Below are 16,804 nucleotides of genomic sequence, written 5' to 3'. Positions count from 1 at the left end.
CTAAGATCGAATAGCCACTACATTTTGTGATATTTCATTTTTTCTGCCACTGAAAGTTGGTTTACTTACTCTCATCCCATCAATAAGCTGTTATTTGCTCTCTCTATTGTCAGACATGAGGGGATAGAATACAACAACAATAGAATACTACAACCCTCACTCTAAAATGGCACATGACTCCTGATTTACAAGAAGAGGCAGCCCCAAGCCTCAGGATGATGGCAGTCTAATTTCAAGATTGCGTCCTCGAACGTACAACTAAAAATGGTTCTGGAGTGAAATGGTAATCAGCAGTAGAGTTGACCAGCTGTAGACTAGCCAGAGATGGCAAGGAAACCAGAAGCCTGGAGTGACACACTGCTAGTTGAAATTCTGATCTGAAAATTCCTGGTATCTGTCTGAATATAGTAGGCAAGTAAAAAAGTGGCACAGTAGCACTGAAAAGGCAAAGAGGACCATTTGGAACTGAAAGACTGTAGGAAATCTGGAAGAGAGTACATGCTAAGGGGTAGGCAAGGAGAAGAACATGGAGCAGTGGTGTGCAAGAAGATGCATAGATGAGCTGGAGAGGTCGTGTACAGCAACGAAACACTGTGGAACACTGCCAGTTGAAGCTAAACTCCTTTTTTAGGTGTACTGATACTTGAGCATGTTCAGGTGATCAGAGGTTTCTTAAAGGCATTTGCTGTATTCCGTTTACTGACATCTGCAAGACAACAGTTAAATCTGTGCTTGATTTGGTTGCGGATGCCGGCCCTTAGATGAAGCCAATCATTCCATGATTAAATCTTGCCACTCAGAGGCCACAATCTCTGTGAGCCATTAAGAATGTGGGAATAGAGCCTGGCAACTACCTTCCTCCAGATGAAACCTTATTTGGGTGTCATATTTAGTGCGGAAAGTTCAGTCCAGTTGGAAGTCCAGCCATATAGCATTTAAAAAAACAAAGGATAAACTGCAGAACCTTGTGGTAAGTAAAGCTTACAAACATGCTGCCGGATCATTTCACGTACCACTCCCTCAGACACTTGGTCAATACCGGCAAATATGTACTTGGTCTAAAATTGTCAGTCATCCATGGGCAGACCTACTTTTTTGAAGGTGGGGAGTCCTAACAGTTATTTTAATCTATTGTGAGACCACACCCTCTTGCCATACCATGGGCAGATACCACAACATGCTGCTGGGCAGGGTCCCAACAGTGCCTCATCCAGTTAGATAGGGAGGAAAAAAAATGAATTCCTGACAAGATAATATTCATATTTTGTGCTGGTTCATAATCTTGTGTTGAAAAGCAAGAGTCCCAGTTGGTCACCAAACTCTGTGAAGGCAATGCCATCATGAAGAGGCCTGATAGATGAGTAAGCTATTTGAACCCCTAGCAGCACGATGTTATGGCTTCCACTAGTGTAGTAATATAATACATGTTTTCCTTTTTCAGTTCCTAATGGAGCTGTAGGTTCCTCCTATAGCAAGCTCTGTCTTCCTAAATTCTCTATTCCTCCACCTTCTTTCTGCTGTTCTACACATCTCCCTTTGGTGATAAATGGACAAACTAAACCAGGGTTTAGACGTAAGCCTATCAGATAGCCTGGCTGTCTCAGAAAAAGGCACCAACATCTTCAAATACGTGTTTATGATTTAATAAAAAACTTCAAGGTTTCTGCCTGCCATGTCCCCAAATCCTAAAACAAATTATTGAGCTTGTCAGTGCTTAGTGTTTTTAGGAGTTTTACAAACTGAATTCAACACCTCGCTGACAAAACCAGTTAGTCCGGTGCTCCAAATATATAATACTAGCAACCCGTCCCGACGTTGTCCGGGTAGGCTTTGCGAGGTGAAAGGTATTCACCAGCATCGCGCACCCCGGACACGGCCTGCCTGTGAAGCTCAGATACTGACGGCTTCCCTTAAAAGGCGCAAAGCCGTGTTAAGTGTCATCAGGATCGGCCACGGCTGCCATTTTGCTGCAAAACGATTATTTGAAATCATGTTATTGCCTTGAGCTGTGTGTCTGTGGAAGCGGTGGGTAGTGATACCAGCACTCTGCGTCTCCCCGCTCGGGCCCTCCCTCCAGCCCGGAGATCAGAATCACTCCCCCGTATCATAATGGTTAGAGTGGCTGTACCTAGTTTTCGTCTAGAAGAGGGTGCCTTTTGCATCTAGCGCATAAATACCCACAGTCTTGTTTAAAGGGGTTTCTCCTACTGTGGGCTGACATGTTTTACTTTCCATGCCTGCTTTCACTTTCAAACACGGCATAACTTTACTTTAGCGGGCATAACTGTAACTTTCGGTGCCGCGGCTTGCTCCTAAGTGCCTTAGCGCCCCTGGCCGTGGTGCCTCTCAGAACCTTCTCCTCCCCGCGCTCCTGGCCGCTCTTACCCCTGGGCAGGTCCCATGTCCTGATGCCATCAGCCACACGCCTCCGTCGGGTGTCGGTTCCGCGCTCCTGGCCGCGTTGTATTCAGACGCCCATGACGCCGCGTTTACCTAACGCCACGCCCACACGCCAAGCTGCATTCTATCACTGTATGCATATGCCCGGACTACTTTTCCCCTAACGTTCTTCCCCCCCCCCCTAATGTATATGGTGTGGTGGTGTATAGCCTATGTCCATCTCCTGGACCTCCCCTTTCCAACGCTGTATTGGGTGTTGTGATTGGTGGTGTACTTCTGGAGTTTACCAGCCTCAAAGGACACAGTTCTCTCTTTATAATAGTAGTATAGATGAAAGTGGTCAGTTCCACCCTATACGGAGCCAAACTCTGGGGGTTTGAGAAGATGCCAAAGCTAACAGCCGCTGAAAATAGGTTTTTACGCAAGGTTACAAGCCTCCCACAAAGACACCAATACGCCCACTGCTCTACGACTTAGGCAGGAAAGCGCTGGCTGATATAGCGAGACTGCGCCCTATATTATATTATATTGGCGTAGAATTTGGTGCACCCCAAAACTGGCAACCTACGCCGCAGGCCTACAAGATCAAATGAGTGCTGACTGCTTTCATAAATTGAAATGGTTATGGGAGGTCAGAGCATCTCTAGTAAATATGGACATGGCAACAATCTGGGAAAACCCCTCAGGTGCTTCCTTCCCATCTAAAGAGATCCTAAAAGAGAAATACTGGGATCTGGTGGCCCACAATATCTACAGAAATGGTGACACGTTCTCACTCACGGGCAGATTAATCGAATCTAAACCATCCCCATGCCTGGAGCAGTATCGGGACACAATAACTAAACATCACGATCAGAAATTATATTTTCTGTTCCGATTAGGTTCTTTACCAGTTAAATCTTACACAGCAAGATGGGTCGCGGAGGGGGATAGCGCTTGTCCCGCTTGTAAGGCACAGCTGGAGTCATTAACCCACTTGTTGTTTGTCTGCCCTGCATATAAATCTCTGCACCGATTGTGGCTGACGCCAATTTGCAGGACATAGGGGGAGCGAAGACGCACAAAGAATATTGCACACAAACACCTCAGATCCAATTGCTATCGCAGTAGCAACATTTCTGGGTTGGGCCTGGGCTATTCGGTCAAAGGCACTTTATGCACTTTAAAGATTTTATCAGTTCCTTTTAACCTAAATTAGTACATATGTAACACATGAACATGTTCTTACTGTCTGTGATTGTATTGCGTACCCTAGTCCCAATTTAAATAATGAATTTTAATTGTTTTTATGTTTCTGCATTTTATAGTTTTCTTAATCGGTACTATTTTTGTTACCAATCCGGCCCAAGATCTGAAGTACCAAATCATGGTTTTAAAACTTTGTATTTGTATTGTGTTTTATGGAGTATGTACTGTGCTTTTATGACTTGGCGTCGAATAAAGCTTGTTGGATTGGCTTACTGTTTTTTACATTTGCATAAGCTTTCTGATTAATTGATTTTCAAAAGATCTTTTTAGATCTTCTAATTTCCTCTCTGCTAGCCCTAACATTGTATACACTAAGGAAAATAGTAATTTGTCTAAGATGCCTCTCTTTCTTGTATCACTAACATACCTACACCCCCCGGGTTAGCACCCAGTCTGGTTGATGCCATTTAGTGTGTGCAGCCTGCAGACCTTTTTTCACCTGAGATGCAACACAATCTCAATCCACAGCCTGAAGATTTGTGTATATTGGGAATAGTTCTGCTGAAAGTGTCTATATGTTGTGCAGTTCTGAAAGTCCTTGCAAAGGTGAAAGGTGAGGGACATAGATTGCATGTAGGTGAGCAGGGCCCCTTCATCTCACCTTGCAGGGGGGCTCCCTAAGGTTTTGTTACGCCACTGACTCGCTGATGTTTTCATTCAAGGACGCACAATAACTCTGCTTTGCTGTCACAGGGGATTTATGAATGGCACAATAACTCTGCTTTGCAGTCACAGGGTGTAATGTAGTTAGCGGTCTAGTAGTTAGGGGGGTGTAGCTAGCTAGGGTGAGGGGAAGAGGAGGAGCGTGGACAGGATGGGGGTTGGTTATAGTAGGGACAGGGTCGACACTGGATGTAATGAATAAAGCTCCAGTTAAACTACATTCTGTGTCTGTGATAATTAGTAGCGCGATGCAACAACTGGCGACGAGGGTGGGATAGGCGAGTCCATTGCCCACAGAACCCCACGAGAGTGCCCTGTCCCATGCAGCATTGAGACGAGGAAAACGCTGCTGAGTAAAGCGAAGCTGCCGCCTGAGCAGAGAGGCCAGCAGCAGGTGACCCTGCCCTTCCAGAGACTGTGAGGGAGCCATGAGGGGGCCGAAGCGACAAGCGCTGAAACGCTCGAGGGAAAGGAAGCTGTTCGCGCCGAAACGCGACTCACGCCGGATGCGTGCAATCTGGTGAGCGCTAAAAGAACAGAAGTCGGGAGCCCACCCCGACTCTGCCTAGCACCACAAGGTGAAGGAAAAGTGCCCCAGAGTGGAGGACGCTGTCCCCAGAAGCTTCGCTGGCAAGCGCCGCCAAGCGCGTTGAAATCGGAGCTCGAGTGGCTTCCGATCTTGGAAACCTCAAGCCCGATGCGTGAGTTTAGGCACGTCGTCGTCGAAGAAACGCGGGAACTAGCAAAGCAAGGTGGAAGCCCACCCCAACCTCACCTGACTGTGGCAGATGTTGAAGAGAGTTGAACCTGAAGTGTGCTGCCCCTAAGATCGACTGCCGGTGAGTCCCGAGTGAAGGAGCTGGGGGCTGAGTGAGCAGAGAGAAAGTCTTGCATGCAGATAGCAACGGCGGCCATCTTGAAGTCAGGCAGTTTCAAGGACAGACCCATTGGTCAATGTAGGGCGGCCATCTTGAAGTCAGGCATAGTGACTGACACGTGGAAACGACACGCATGAGGTGCAGGGAGACCCACAACAAGCGTGAGACGACGCAAGTGAACAAATAAACAAGCATTGACAAACGCAAGAAGTAAAATAAAAAAAACAAGCATCATCCAGTGTAAGAAACTAAAACGGGCAAACAAGCACATGCAAAGGAAAGGGTGCGAAGCAAGTAACGACACAATGGTGACCCCCGACAACTCACCACAGCGTAATGAAGCCAAGCCCATCATCGCGGGAGGATCACACCTGCGAGCTCCAGAACCTCTGACCCTGACCACTGGAGGGAGCATGGGCCCCAAGTGGCAAGAATGGCTAGAAGACTTCGAAGATTACATTGAGGGATCCAAAGTAACAGTAGACAAAGAAAAGTTGATTGCCCTCCGCAACCTAGCAGGTCGAGAAATAAGCAAAATAATCAAATCAAAGACCTTCCACCTGCAGATGCTGGAACCTATGACAAAGTACGTGAGGCATTAAACAAAAAATTCCTCCATAAAAGGAATGTGGACTATGAACGTCATGCATTTCATCAAGCGCGTCAAGGAAAAGATGAGGCAATGAGCGCGTTCATCACCCGACTACGGCGTCTGTCGAGACACTGTGAATTTGAAACGTTCTCGCCTGATGCTGCCATCAAATCGCAAATCATAACCGGTTGTCACTCAGAAACCCTCAGGAGGCGGCTGCTGAGAAAACCCCATGGATTAGACGAGATCGAAGAAATGACTCCTGTCTATGATCAGGCTGAAGAGCACGCCACCACCATTGAAACATGAGCAGGCGCACCGCGTCCAGGCAAAAAGCAGTGGACGAAAGTACTCGCAAGAGAAGCAATGGAGACCGAGACCGTCATCTCGCCAACGACGCCCGGACTACAGGAAGAGAGAACCTGGGCGAAGGGACCGAAAGCCGGAAAGGACAAAAAGATGTTACCGGTGTGGATATGACTATCCTCATGTAGACACATGTCCTGCCATGGGTCAGCGATGCAGGAAATGTGGGCGGTCGAACCACTTTGAAGCAATGTGCGGAGACTATCACAAGGAGAGACGAAGTGAGACAGCGAGGTCGTCTCGTTCCAACACAAGAAATCATCACATACGAGCTGTTCAAGGAGAGTCCACGTGGTCCCCAGGCTCATCACACTCCAGCCGAGAATCACGCAGATCTCGATGGGAGCGCAGATCTCCGTCCCGGGACTCGAGATCATCATCATCCAGGGGTTCGGATTATACCGTAGAATACTTGAACATGATTGCAGATCCTGATCAACTCAAAAAGTGTCCACGCTTAGACATTAAAGTAGGGAACCATGACACCAAATTTGTAATGGACAGCGGGGCTTCGCTGAACTACATTCCAGTTACAGAATATGAGAAAATGACTCCGAAGCCCCCACTAACTTTTGCACCAGTCCGTGTTTTCACGTGGATGTCCAAAAAGCCACTCCCTTGTCTGGGCAAATTCCCCACAACGCTCACTCACGACAATATTACCATACCAGCAGTCATACACGTCATCAAAGGACCTGAAGCCGACTGTTTACTCAGCCTCCCCACTGCAGAGCGTCTTCGTCTGGTTGAAATTTTATTTAAAGTCAGTGACAACCAGGACTGCGTCAGCAAGTTCCCCAAGCTGTTTCAAGGCCTGGGGAAGCTGAAATGGTGTCAAATACATCTGCACATCAATGAACAGATCAAACCTGTAGCACAGCACCCTCGATGTGTTCCATTTCATCTTCAAAGTGCCGTCGAGGACGAACTTCAAGAACTCCTGTCTGCAGGCATTATAGAGCGCACGGATGGTCCAACCTCATAGGTGTCGCTGGTGGTCATCGTACGTAAGAAAGGGACTCCCAACAAGGTGAGACTGTGCGTTGACATGCGTCTACCCAACACTGCGATTGAAAGGGAACGCCACCCTGGACCGCATCTGAGCGACATGATTGCTGCATTGAATGGAGCAAAGGTATTCTCGAAGCTGGACTTAAACAAAGGCTACCACCAGCTAGAATTGGACGCCAAATCTCGCTACATCACAACGTTTGCAACTCACCTAGGACTTTTTAGGTCCAAAAGACTGAGTTTTGGTGTCTCATCTGCCGCAGAAATTTTTCAAGAGGCGATCCGACAATTCATTCAACACATCCCCAACACTCTGAATTACAACGACGACATCCTTGTGTATGGGTCCGATGTTCGTGAGCATGACATCACACTTGATCGCGTTTGTCATGCCCTGTTGGATGCGAACTTGACGTTGAACAGGGAAAAGTGTGAGTTCCACCAGGCCACTTTGAAATTCTTTGGCCACATTTTCTCAGACGCCGGCATGAAGCCTGATCCGGATAAGATTGCGGCCCTGAACAACACCAAGAGCCCGCAGGACGTCAATGACTTGAGATCGTTCTTGGGGATGGCCAGCTACTGTGCCCGCTACATCCGAGACTATGCGACCATCAGTCATCCCCTTCGGATCCTCACTAAACTTGGCCAACCGTTTGACTGGACCCCTCAATGTGAACAGGCGTTCAAAGATATCAAGCGGGCAGTGGAATCGGCCGACAGCCTCTCATACTTCAACCCTCAACAGAAGACTGAGATCACCGTGGACGCCAGCCCCGTTGGGCTGGGGGCCATCTTGGCACAATATGAAAATGACTCTGACCAGAGACGTATCGTTGCCTATGCCAGTCGCAGTCTGTCTGATCCTGAAAAGAAGTATTCGCAGCCAGAAAAGGAAAGTCTTGCGGTGGTTTGGGCATGTGAACACTTTCATGTCTTTGTGTACGGCAAGCACTTTACCTTGATCACTGATCATCAGGCGCTGGTCACCATCTACGGCAACCCAAGATCTAAAATGCCTCCAAGGATTGAGAGATGGGGTCTCAGACTTCAGGAATACACTTTCACCATTGTTCACAAACCGGGGAAGGTGGAGAACCCGGCTGACTACATGTCCCACCACCCTCAGCCATCATCAGAATCCAAACCATCGATCGCTGAGGAGTACATCCACTTTGTGGCCGATCAAGCACTGCCACCCGCGATTCCCATGAAAGTCATTCGTGAGGTCACCGCCCAAGACGCCGTCTTGCAGATAGTACTCCGCCGGATTCAGACTAATCGGTGGAGACATGACCCTCAAGAAGACGACACAGACCCAACTGTCAAGCAAGAGATACAAGCATTCCGGCACGTCTGCGATGAATTGTCGGTTACCACCGATGGAGTCATACTACGAGGTCAACTAATTGTGATTCCTAGTCAACTACGGCAGGGAGTTGTCAATCTGGCCCATGAAGGCCATAGGGGAGTAGTATCAACGAAGCGAGCTCTCCGGGAACGCGTCTGGTTTCCTTTCCTCGACCAGATGGTAGAGTCTACTCTGAAGGACTGTCATCTATGCCAGTTGACCAACAAAGGTAATCCACCGGCACCACTACAAATGACCACCCTGCCCAGCGGAGTATGGCAAGAGATTGCCATGGACTTCTACGGACCGTTGCAGTCTGGAAAATATGTGGTAGCCATAATTGACGAATATTCAAGATTTCCCATCGCACAAATAGTGTCATCCACAAGTGCCTCTTGCACTCTCAAAGTGTTAGATGAAGTGTTTGCAACATGGGGTGTCCCCAAAGAGGTGAAAACGGACAATGGACCCCCATTCAATGGACACGAATTCAGTGCATTTGCAAAACACATGGACTTCAAGCACAGGAATACTACACCTCTCTGGCCACAAGCTAATGGCACCATCGAAAGATTTATGGCTACGATCAAAAAGACATTTCAGCAAGCCACGGCTGAGAAAAAGGACCTGCAAGTCGCCCTGAATGAAGTCCTCAGAGCTTATAGGACAACTCCCCATTCGACCACTGGGCAATGCCCAGCGACCCTCATGCTAGGGCGCCCGATGAGGAATCGCATCCCAACGTGGGAAGGGGCCTTGCAAGCTGTATCGCCAATCCGCAGTCACCAAGAGATGGCTGTGACTGACAAACGTAACAAAGACAAAATGAAATCATATGCCAAGAGAAGAGCGAGATCTCCATCCTTGCATGAAGGAGACTACGTCTTTGTCAAACAGGAGCAACAGAGAAAGACTGATTGTCGATTCCGAGATGAACCTTTGCTGGTTACCCAACAGAAGGGCACCATGCTGACTGCGGAATCTGACCAACGACGAATCACCAGGAACATATCTCATTTCAAGAAGTGTCCTCGAAACATGAAAGGACCTCTGATGTGTATGACTGATACCCTCGCACTTGAAGAACCTGATCATGGTGACCCAGAAGACAGAGGTCAGCCAAATGAACCCTTGCCTGGTGAGTTTACCGGGACCATGTCTTTGCGGCCACGTCGTGATATCCAGCCGCCAAAGAGACTCATCGAAGAGATGGATTAAAACACTGGTTATATCGTTTTGTTAAGAAAGGGGGAGATGTAATGTAGTTAGCGGTCTAGTAGTTAGGGGGGCGGAGCTAGCTAGGGTGAGGGGAAGAGGAGGAGCGTGGACAGGATGGGGGTTGGCTAGAGTAGGGACAGGGTCGACACTGGATGTAATGAATAAAGCTCCAGTTAAACTACATTCTGTGTCTGTGATAATTAGTAGCGCGATGCTACACAGGGGATTTATGATTGTCGATGTTTTTACTGAATGCTCCTAGTACAGGATGTATGGTAGTAGAATACATTCTTTTAGCCTTGAAAAGTCCTGCGGACGGAACATGCCAGGTGCCGTTATGATAAAATTGTTAATGCCATGTACATAATTCTACTGGAAATACAGAATGACAGAATTGAAGGTCTGAAAAAGTAGCACGACGGAGGAATGAAGAGAATTGCAGATCAAGGGGCCCACTATTTAGCCTTGAGTGGGACCCTAGCCTCATAATTTTTTTAGACTCTGTAGTAAAATTATGCACAAAAAAAAAAGGACATGCTGGTATAACAGATTGCAGTCTGAGTCCTTGGAGAATAAATACTGTAGGTGTTTACCTACCTCGTGAAGAAAAATGTGTAGGTTATCCCCCTTGTTTAAAGCTTCGTTGGTGTCACTTGATATCTGTAAACAGAAAAGAAGTCCTTTCTTAATGTAGTTTGTGACGTGAAAGCAAAGAGATAATTTGTATGTTTGGCTTTGGCAAAACTAATAGAAGCCGCTGGGGACTCCAGCTGAAGGAGCTGGATTTATAATTTTGAAACTGAATATTTAGTTACTTCAGATTCATGTGTCTGCATTTTATTGAAATTGTTTATATTGTAACTTCCTTTCTCTTTGACAGAATGTGTATGTCAATGTAAATCGAATCATGTCGGTAGCCAGCCGTCTTGTTGAATCTGGCCACTATGCCTCTCAGCAGATAGAACAGATTTCCGGTCTTTTGGAGCAGGAGTGGAAAGCATTTGCTGCAGCACTTGATGAACGAAGCACTTTATTGGAAATGTCTGCTGTGTTCCATCAGAAAGCGGAGCAGGTTAGTATGTTGATGAACTTGTGACCTAGGAATGTTTTTAAATCTTCTCTGGTTCTTATGCTGATTTGTCATTTCCAAATACATTGGTGTGCCATTGACGTGATCATTGAGCCATTCTGCAGTGTGCTTTTTCTCCCGATAAGTCATTTTTAGCACTAAAAGCCTTCTTTCCCATCTTGCAGAATCTATTCCATAATTGGCATTTGAGTGAGTCTGCTGTTGGCATATCTCTGGAAAGCTCTATGTGATAACTATGGCACTTAAATCGTTGTGATTAATACAACAGTTTCTATTTCTGTTCCTAGTCGTTTGTTTTCTGTCACTGATTTTTCTAACCAAGCAGTGGCAATGCCAATTGGTCTCGCATTTGATAGAGTTAGAGCTATTGGCTTTGTAAATGACAATGTATTTTACCCATGTGTTTTGGTTTGAAGTAGAGTGGATGTATGTATGTATGTGGTTTGGAGTGGAATTATGTAGGTTGGATTGGAATTGATAGTTGTGGAATTGTGTGTGGTGAGGATTGGATTTGTCTTGTGGAATTATGTGTCATGGTGGATAGATAGGGGTGAGAGCTGCACAGAATAGCTAGACAAATAATGTGGTATGGAGTGGATTTGTGTAGTGGAATTATTTGGCATGGTGTCCATGGCAATTATGTGAATAGTAAGTTTGTGGTACTTACTAGGGAGTGTAAGTATGTTGATTGGCATTTTGTGTTATGGAGGGGTATGTAATGGATTTTAATTATGTGGTGTGCTTTCAATATTGTGACCTGATGTGGAATTCTGTGGAGTGGTTTGGATATATGTGGTGTGTTGTGTAATTGTGTTGTTGAGTTGAATTGTGTAGTTTGTTGCTTAACTATGTGGTGTGGAATGGAAACGTGTGGTGTTGAATTGTGTGGCGTGGAACTGTGTGGCATTGAGTGAAATTATGCGGATTGGAATTGTGTGGCATGATGTGGAGTGTATTTATGGGGATTGTTGCTATGTGACAGAGTGGTTTTATGTGGGATGTATTTATCTGGTATAGAGAATAGTGTAATTATGTAGCGTTAAATCATGTTGCGTTGAGTGGTATTATGTGGAGTGTAATTATCTTGGGTGTTGAATTGTGTTTTTTGTGAACTGTGTGGTTAGGAATTATGTGGTGTTGTATGTCAAACTAAACATCCAGGTATGCCACAAGGTGCCCATGTGAGTGGAGCGATTCTGTTTATTTCACAACTTCAGACTATTCAGATTGGATTCACATAAATGAAGATTGCCATATTTTCCCAAAATTACACAATGTAGTAAAGTGAGAGAGTCTGGATTAAAATATATGCCTACTGGTTACACAGTCAACAATTTAAGGTTCAGATCTTGTCTAAGAAACCAAATGTATATGTTTTCTGATGATGTGTGTCTTTGTGTGCACTTATTTTGTTATGCAATGGCTGCTGTTTTGGCATACTATTTGGAAACTTTTATTTATATTTCCAAGATAGCTGATTGTTACGCAAGAGCGAAAAATAAATACAATTTGTACAATGCTGCATAGATGGGCTTGTGTAAGAAGCATCTGAAAAGCTTGCAGGGCTGGGGCAGAGTGCTTAGCAGAGCAATCTGTAGCTGTAACAACTTTTAATTCACCACAGAGGTTTCCAGAGCTAAGAAAAACACAAGGGTTAGAGTTATTGGAGTTGTAAACAGACAATGTCTTTTGCTCATGTGTTCTGAAGTGAAATTGGTGTGTGGAGTGGAATTATGTGGTGTGGATTTGTGTAGTGGAATTATGTGGCATGGTGTGCTGCTGAAATTATGTGGCTAGTAATTATGTGGTATTGTGTGTACTGGAATTATGTGGAGTAGGATTGTGTGTCATGGAGTGTAATTTTGTGAAATGGTATTTTGTGTTGTGCAATGATATGGTGTATCTGTGTTGTAGCAAAGTAGGGTTTGCTGTTATGGTTACTCCCACTTTTTGTTAATGTCACTCCTTTTCTGACTAGTCTGACTGGGCTCCTGCTAATCAGGACCCCAGCCACTGTGCTCTCTCCCTAAATTGGACTTGGTAAGTACTTTGGTACCTCCCTAATTGGCTACTGGTGTACCCTTCTAAGTCCTAAGTATATGGTACTAAGGTACCCAGTGCATAGGTACACCAGGTATCTCCCATGGGCTGCAGCGTGTATTATGCCACCTATGAGAGACCACTCAAACTGTGACTACAGGCCTGCCATTGCAGCCTGTGTGAGCTGGTACTATTACCACTCACAACAGATATAAATTTCCTTATATCTGAGGTCACTGCACTTAAAACTTATAAGTCACCCCTAAGGTAGGCCGTTCAAGCCTGAAGGCAGGGTGCTTGGTTCAAAGTGTGAGGGTGCCCTGCATGAGCAGGACACCCCCTACAAACATAGGAGTCGATTCTCCAGGCTTTGTAAGTGTGGTCAGGCATTTTATACATATAGTGGACTTCAAGTCAATTACAAAATATCTAACTATATATTGGCTGCACCGAAACTGGTCATGTTTGGTATCCAGCATGATGGAATCCTACCCCAACACCAATTCCAGTGTTGGATGTAGGATCCCATGTACTAGGGGGTTTCCCTAGGGAGCCCCCCCTATATTCCCAGTTCCAGCCTTTAGTGGTGTGCAGTGGTTAGGATCTAAGCCTACATTGTTTTACCAGCTAATATAGGTCTGGATTAATTGAAAAACCATCACTAGCATTAGGAAACATATAATATTTTTTGGGACATGTAAGTTCTACTGGACTTTTAGATTAGTTGTTAAGGGTCTAGCACAACCCTCTCTCCAATCTTAGGAAGTTTAGTTTCCACTGGGGTAGGTAGGTGCAACACCACACTACACCTAGATACCATGTCTTTACCTATAGAACCAATGGGTCCCAGACCTCTAGATACAGTGGTATTAGGTTCCAGGAATTAAGGACCCTGTGTACCTCTAGAAAGTTGAAGACTGGTAGTAACCCCACCACTAAGCATCGCTTAGAGCTGCTGATCCTAGATGACCACCAGAATTCTGATTGGTCAGAGGAACAGGACAAAGTGGGCGGAATGCTCCAGAAGATGGGCTAGGAGGGGTTACCTCTAGTAACCCTAATTCTGAGCATGACCAGGAGGAGTCGGATGTCTCCCCTTGGTGAATTCTGATCCCCCAGGGAAGAGTACAGATGAAATAGAGGGTGTCCCTAGAGGTAGGTCCACCTTTGTAGATGTAGGTCCACCTTTGTCCTTCCTGGAAGGGTGCAGAGGATACAGGGGTGGTCTAGGTCCTCCTCTGCCAATTCCAATGCTTCTGTAAATTCCATAGGGACCTCCATTTCTAGCAAGAGGGAGGACTCTGTAGAGAGGGAATACCACCTGATCAAACTTGAGAGAGTTAGACTCAAGCTCAGGCAAGGACAATTGGCCCTTGATAGAGAGATCCTAGAAGTCCAGAGGGCTAGGAAGAATTTGGGAGTAGAGTCCCATGTTGATAGCACTGGTGTCCCTAGAGTCAGGTCATTCAGTCTTGAAGGGAGGGTGATTGGTTCATAGTGTGATGGTGCCCTGCGTGAGCAAGACACCCCCTGCAAACCTAGGAGTCGATTATCCCGGCTTTGTAAGTGTGGTCAGCCATTTTATGCATTTAGTGGACATCAAGTCAATTATGAGATGTCTAACTATATATTGGCTGCACCGAAACCGGTCATGTTTGACATCAAACATGTTGAAATCCTACCCCAACACCGATTTCAGTGTTGGGTGTAGGGTCCCATGTACTGGTACCAGCCTTTCAGGGTCTAACAGCAAGCTAGTGCTTCTGCCGTTTGTCAGACACAATTCTGCCCTCCTGCTGCTGAGCCAGGCTCGAGCAGGGAAAGGTAGAACAATAGGTTTCCTGTCACAAAGAGGTGTAACCACCTCCCAGACAGGACTTAGTGTATTCGGCTGGGGTAGGGGTGCTTGCCAGCACCACCAGACTGCTCTGAAGGGCACATTTAGTGGCCTCCTCCAGTTGAAACCAGTTCAGGGAGCCGTTGGACAAAGGACATGGGGGTATCCTCCCCTCTGTCCAGCCTCTCCTCTGGGAGGGACCCTTGAATTGTCCCAAACCTTTCCTGTGGGCACTTAAGGGCTTGCCTGTGGGTGGCTCTTCAGATTTGTCGTGAGATAAGATTCAGATCCGAAACCACTTCATTTTCAACGATATGGGCACATTGGACTTGGTAGGGCCTTGCTTTAGGAACCGAGACTGCATCAGGAAGACTCCTGCTGCTCCTGGTCTCTTGGTCCTGCCAGTCTTTTGCATTGTCTGCACCTGTGCTCCATACAGCTTCTTCACCAAGCCTGTGAGCATCCAAGACACCCAAAGGAATCTCCCTTGGATTGAAGGAGTCACTCCCCTGCAGGCACCGCAAATAGCCTCACTGGCCTGCTGCTCCCGATGTCCTACGGACTCCAAAAGGCTCAGCAACACAGGGGGTTGTTCTGCAACTCCCCCGGGCCCGCACTGTCTTCTCAGCAAGTTTGATGCCAGTATTCCCCGTCTGAACCGCTGGAGCAGTTACCCCTGTGCACCGGGTTGACTTACCATTGCCAAGGCTTGTTGACTTTCTTCCCAAGAGGTCTTCGGCTCCAAGAAGCTCCAGCATCTCCTGCTACTAAGATCTTCGTTCTCACTGCATCCTCTGCACCATGGGCCTACATTCTTGGTTAGCTGCTTGAGGTCCTCCTGCAGCTCAAGTGCCTTCGGCCTGTGGATCCTCTTGAGGGTCCTCTTTAGCTCCAGTGGGCGTCCCTGCTTGCTCGGGGCCTGCTCTGACTCTCCTGCACTTGGTGAGTTGCTTTGACCTTTCTGGTCTAGACATTGCACCTTCGTAGTTTTCCTCATCTGTTGTTGCTGCCAAGGCTTGTTGGTGCTCCCACAGGACACCGACCCCCCTGGCTCTCGACTTCCAACATGGGACAGCTTGTGAATATCTCCTGGTCTTCCACAGCATTGCCTGGTACTCACAGCTGCAGCGACAAGGTCACCGTCAACTCTCCTGCATCTTTGGTCATTGGTCTTCTGTACCTCCTGGTCACTTGAGAGTGGCATAGACTCTGTCCGCTCTGCTTGCAGGTACTCCTCTTCAAGAATCCACTCTTGGATTGCACCGGACTCTTTCACCTTCTTCGCCTGTGGCATATTAGATTGTGGTCTACAGGGGTGTCTGACGTCACTTCACACCAATGTACCCGGCTTCCCTGGTGTAGGTATTCTGGTTCCTAGGGTATCCGCGGGTGAGGTGACTCCCCAACCTTCCATCTTCCACGGGGTTTCTTCAGGGTCCTCTAGGAAGGGTCCGTCTTCTTGAACACTGCAACTGCGACCTCCCCATTGACTTGTATTGTATAGCGTGAACTTGACCCTAGAAGGGTAACCGAGCTCTTTACAGTTCAATAAGTAGAAAATAGATAACCAAAAAACATAAACTCTGACAATGTCTGTTGCAAATCAGGAATGGGACAGTCAGTTATAAACCAGTACTCAGGGCCCTGGTTGGAGAACAGCTTCAGATCAGTATCCGGAGAATGAGTTTGTGGGTTCATGGTAGAGATTTGTTCATTAAAAGCAGTTTGACTTCTTTATTGAATGAAATGATTGAAGGGATCAGTCTGATTTCAGGGGCAGTGAGTTTCAGATTCTAAGGACCAATTCAGAGAAGGCTCAGTTGTAGGTTTTCTTTTTTCGAAATTTTTGAGGTTTCAACAGCAATGTGCTGGTGCGTGTTTCCACTCTGCTCACGGCCTCCTTGGGTGGTTCCTTGGGTCCTTGGCACTTCTAAGTCTTCTGGGTCCAGTCTTGACTTCGGTCGCGGTTCTCATTCCACTTTATTAGTATATGGTTTTATCTCCCCTGGACACCACTATGTATTTGTAATACCTACCTTTTCGATTACTGAAGTATTGTGTGTATTGTGATTATATCTCCGAATAGGAGATATCTCAATGTGTTAGTGAG

At 46.5% G+C, this 16,804-nt stretch overlaps 1 protein-coding gene across 3 annotated transcripts in view; it reads left to right on the top strand.

The window, feature by feature from the left end:
- Positions 1-16,804, top strand: part of TRIO (trio Rho guanine nucleotide exchange factor) — a 4,034,553-nt gene that overhangs the window by 617,225 nt on the left and 3,400,524 nt on the right. For all 3 annotated transcript variants that reach the window (XM_078687660.1, XM_078687659.1, XM_078687661.1), the window contains exon 7: positions 10,608-10,799. In XM_078687660.1, the coding sequence (XP_078543786.1) occupies positions 10,608-10,799 (192 nt within the window). The remainder of the gene's footprint in view (positions 1-10,607; positions 10,800-16,804) is intronic.

This window comes from Lissotriton helveticus, chromosome 4_1, assembly GCF_964261635.1.
Source record: "Lissotriton helveticus chromosome 4_1, aLisHel1.1, whole genome shotgun sequence".
NCBI lineage: Eukaryota > Metazoa > Chordata > Amphibia > Caudata > Salamandridae > Lissotriton > Lissotriton helveticus.
The sequence above is the reverse complement of the archived record's forward strand: the minus strand, read 5'-3'. Positions and strand labels throughout refer to the sequence as shown.